General features: G+C 37.9%; 1 protein-coding gene and 1 long non-coding RNA gene across 3 annotated transcripts in view; both read left to right on the forward strand.

The window, feature by feature from the left end:
- LOC116673258 (uncharacterized) overlaps positions 1-3,152 on the forward strand; it is a 10,093-nt gene extending 6,941 nt beyond the window's left edge. The window contains exon 3 of the long non-coding RNA XR_004327804.1: positions 3,040-3,152. This is a non-coding gene — a long non-coding RNA (uncharacterized LOC116673258). The remainder of the gene's footprint in view (positions 1-3,039) is intronic.
- Positions 1,329-4,244, forward strand: part of LOC116673228 (histone H2A, sperm) — a 10,721-nt gene continuing 7,805 nt past the window's right edge. The window contains exons 1-2 of one of the 2 annotated variants that reach the window (XM_032505426.1): positions 1,329-1,430; positions 1,654-2,082. In XM_032505426.1, the coding sequence (XP_032361317.1) occupies positions 1,660-2,076 (417 nt within the window). In that variant the 5' untranslated portion in view covers positions 1,329-1,430; positions 1,654-1,659 and the 3' untranslated portion in view covers positions 2,077-2,082. Of the gene's footprint in view, positions 1,431-1,653; positions 2,084-4,244 lie in introns of those variants that run through there. The other variant, XM_032505423.1, reaches the window with a different exon arrangement.

Consider the following 4,244-nt stretch of genomic DNA (forward strand, 5'->3'; position numbering starts at 1 on the left):
TTTTTGACAGCTGATCTAGTGTAAGAGTTTGGGTTATTAGTCATGAGTTGCCTTTGAGACCTTTAGGCATGAATAAATCCCTGTTTATCTCCGTCTGTTGAGTGTAACGATGGAACACTTGATACCGAGCTGTAAACAGCGGTAGGAGTTGAGTCATCACTCCCTCAAGCAGTTCATTAGTAAGCACATCAGGCGCTCAAGGAGACAGACACAGTCAAACACCTAATCATAAAGTGAATGATCATAACAGCATTACGTGGGGTTTTATAACTGCTCCTTCATTAAGAATATGTAATGTGTGTTCAAAAAAAAACAATAAAGAAGTGCAACAGGCCACATGTTGAATCTGAGGTCTGTACTGCCATCTGCTGTTGATGCTTTTCAGCACATTAGGACATCAAATACACTTCAGTGGTGGAAAAAGATGAGATGCTACATTTTGTCAGTTGTTTTTCTTACATTTCATAAGCAGCCTTATACAGATGCATGTGTTTCTCAAAGGGGAAAAAGAGAGCATAAACAAATATTTTTTGCAAGGTGTTTACATAATGAGGACGGTGAGTTCAGTAGTAAATGCGTGTTGACAGAGGTAGACACCATCACTAAAATGTATATATAGGCTACCTTGTATACCAGAAAGTATAACTATACGTTTATTTTTTTCTTAATATAGTTACTATTTTAGATCTTAATTGATGTGTCCACTTCAGCAATAAACTAACAAACAGAGTAAATGCTTGTGGGGGGGTTGACAAAAAAATTTAAACGCTCTCAGTCTTATAGATTTCTTTTCTTCACACATATTTTACTTAAGAAAATAAACAAAACGTATTGATATTAAAAGGGAAAGTGCTCAATACGCAGCAGAAGGCCCTTACAGTATCATAGTAGAAATATTACATTTCTTGATCTGATTTTTGCCTCTGAAAGGCTGTGGAGTGGACTCATTAAGCAAAACATACAAATCCCCCTCAAGTCTTTTCAATCTAACAGAATCTGTGATTGATTGGTTGGCTGCACTGTTAAAATCTCATTCACTGCCATTGAAATTTGAAACTTGTCACTCCACTTCTTCATGAAAGCTCAAACATATATCATTAGCACGTTCAGGTAATCCAGCTGCCACTTAGTGTGTACAAGTGTTGGAGCTACACGTAAGCCTACTTATTGTGTAGTTATTGTGATCTAGTTCACACAGGTGTTAGTGGACCTCGCCGCGGGAAAATGTGTGCTTGTGCAGAAAAGCACATCTTACTCTTTTGCATCAAGAAACAAAGGTCTCCATGAAAGGAAGTTAATCAAGGTAACCCCATGTAGCAGAGGAGCCAGGTGTCAGCAATCAACAAATTGCTGCCTGATTCATATAAAAGCAGTGTTCTGTGGTTCAGTTTGTAGTTGCTGTCTCAACTGGAAGGAAGTGCAGAATACTGGTAAGTGGTCGTAAAGTCTGAGTGGTTCTACCTAAAGAGGAATTAATTTAGAATTTATTGTGTTGTGCATTACAGTACAGGATTGTGTTAAATCCTATTCCAAGATGCTGCTCTTAGGCTTTTAGCCTTATGACACTCAAACATGGATATTTAAATGTCTTGTTCTTCAGAGGAGAAAATATGTCATTTTTTTTAAAGTAACCCTAAAATGTCTTAACTCTAGACTAAGATGTCTGGCCGTGGGAAGAAAGCTGCACCCAAACCAAAGTCCTCAACGTCCCGGTCCTCCAGAGCAGGGCTCACTTTCCCAGTGGGCCGCATCCACAGGCTGCTGAAGAAAGGCCATTATGCTCAGCGAGTCGGCAACGGTGCTGCAGTGTACTTCGCAGCTGTCCTTGAGTATCTCTGCGCTGAAATCCTGGAGCTGGCAGGAAACGCCAGCAGTGACAACAAGAAGCGCCGCATTGCTCCTCGGCACATCTTGTTGGCGGTGAAAAATGACGAAGAGCTCAACAAACTGCTGGCAGGGGTCACCATCTCAGAGGGTGGCGTGATCCCAAACATCCAGGCAACCCTTCTCCCCAAGAAGTCAAAGATGCCCAAGGATGACCATTCAGCTGAAGCTGTTCAGTCTCAAGAGTTTTAATGTAAATGCATCGTTTTAGTTGGACAGATTTTTACAAATTAAAATTAAATTGGTTTTTATAAAGTATACTTGTCTTTATTGAGCATGGCACAAGAAGCAGTCTTTCTGGGCAAGCTGCTCTCCAGAGACCCAGGAGCTGGGCAGATTTCTGACTAGTAAGCAAAGTACATGTCATGCTTTTTGACCCCATTTGCAACTTTGACTCAATGTGTGCAGGTTAATATTACCTTATGGTATGCTGTGATTGCTAAAGCTTTGTGCTAAATTTGAATAGTCTATTGTTTTGAGACCAAAAAAAGCTGGTAGATCTGTTAGTGTCAGACAGAAAGCAGTAAGTTAACACATCTTGAAACCTAAGTCAGCATAAAGTTGATCTAGCAGTGTAGTTAGGACGCTTCCTTGTATCTTCAACTAAAGTTGTCAGTTGTAATGAAACTGACGATTGCTGTAGATGTGTAGGAATGTAATTCAAAGTTTTTCTCAATTGCACAACAGCGGTCCGGTGTGCAAAACTAACTACAGTCTGCAAAGCAGTTCATGTGGATCTAACTTAGTTTTTCATTGAATTGTTTCCAAATCTCTACACACTTATGTCATTGCTTAACCACAACATTGAATCAACAGCTCTTTGTTTAAATGCTGTCACAACTGTCAACCACATATTCAAAATAGAATAAATTTCAGTCTGGTGCCCAGACACTGCTGACTGTAATTTCAGCTGAAAGCCTAAGTGTCTTCTTTCATACTTATTATTGAACATGTTCTTTATATATACAAACATAAGAATTACAAATTGTACCATTTGAGAGAAACTGGTAAAAGAGCAAAGATACCAATATGCCAAGGTAAGATGTCTGAGGTTACATACACATTGATAAAAAACACTACCTTTACTATAGTAAAATTGTTCTGTTTTTCAGAAAGGAATGGAGGTGAAAGCAATGGAAACCCCATTTTCATTAGTATTTAGAAATAATGCAGACATCCAATGTGATGAAGAAAACTAGCCGCATGATGCTGGGGAGAGAGGCAGAATTAGTCACACTATTCTTTGTTACTGTTATGCACCTTTAGTTTTTTTTTCTATTCATAAATGACTAAAGACAAAAGACTATATTGAAGCAAACGCCTTATTTTTGTTCTTGTTTACCTTACGTGAAAATTGGTACATTACATAAAATCTGTTTTTTTTTTCTTTAAAGAAACTATTGAGTAGTATGAAGTCACTCAATCTTTACAAACCGTAAAGATGAAAAGTTAGTATTTTCTGTATTGGTGTTTGACGCTAGTGTTTTTACTCTGTGTGTTCTGGCCGACAGTGTGTGTTATCTCAGTGAGGATTGTTCATAGTGTTCGGTGCACTGATCCTGTTTTGAGACGTGTGTTAAGAGTTGTGTTGCTTAGAATGAGTTTTGCAGCGGATGTGACCTGTCTAGCTCAGGTGACTGTTTGCAGTGCAGACTGAGTTTTGCACATGTTGCTCCAGCTGTGCACACTGTTTAGCAATTAAAAAAAAATGCAAATCTACACCCAACATTTCTCATCTGCTACAAATGTTCAAATTCAGTAGATATTTAAGTCAAATGAAAGTATCAACTTCCTGATTTCAAATCATTGTATAAAGCATGCCAACTGGTACAACTCATGCATTGTACACATATATGTACATATGTTGAAGGTGCTACATAAAGGTATATGTAGTTCAAACTTATTTTGCACTACAACAAAAGCAAACCTGAAATTGAGAATCCTGCACGTGTCCAGTTGTGCCCTTTATTAAAAGCTGAGGTAGGTGTTCTATATTTTAGGATGTGTTCAAACCCCACTGCAGCCAAACTTGCATGTTGAAGATTTTAAGCCCTGTATTTCCACTAAAGCCATCACTCAAATTTACTTGAAAAAGAAAAATGCAATACTTCAATAACACATCTTGAGCAGGTTTGATGATGAAAATAATGACATGAAATACCACAGAAAACAATGTGACGTTATGTACGTGGAATTTCCCCCAAAATATACAGACAAATTAATTTCATACCCACAAATGTAAATTCAGTTCTAAAAAACCTAATTTTATTATTTTTTCCCATGATGTTGTGCATTATATAAATCTGATTTCGGGCTCCCATAACAAGAAAACAGATAAAACTGTCAGTATTTGGTCCTCC

Source organism: Etheostoma spectabile, chromosome 3, assembly GCF_008692095.1.
Source record: "Etheostoma spectabile isolate EspeVRDwgs_2016 chromosome 3, UIUC_Espe_1.0, whole genome shotgun sequence".
NCBI classification, from domain to species: Eukaryota; Metazoa; Chordata; class Actinopteri; order Perciformes; family Percidae; genus Etheostoma; species Etheostoma spectabile.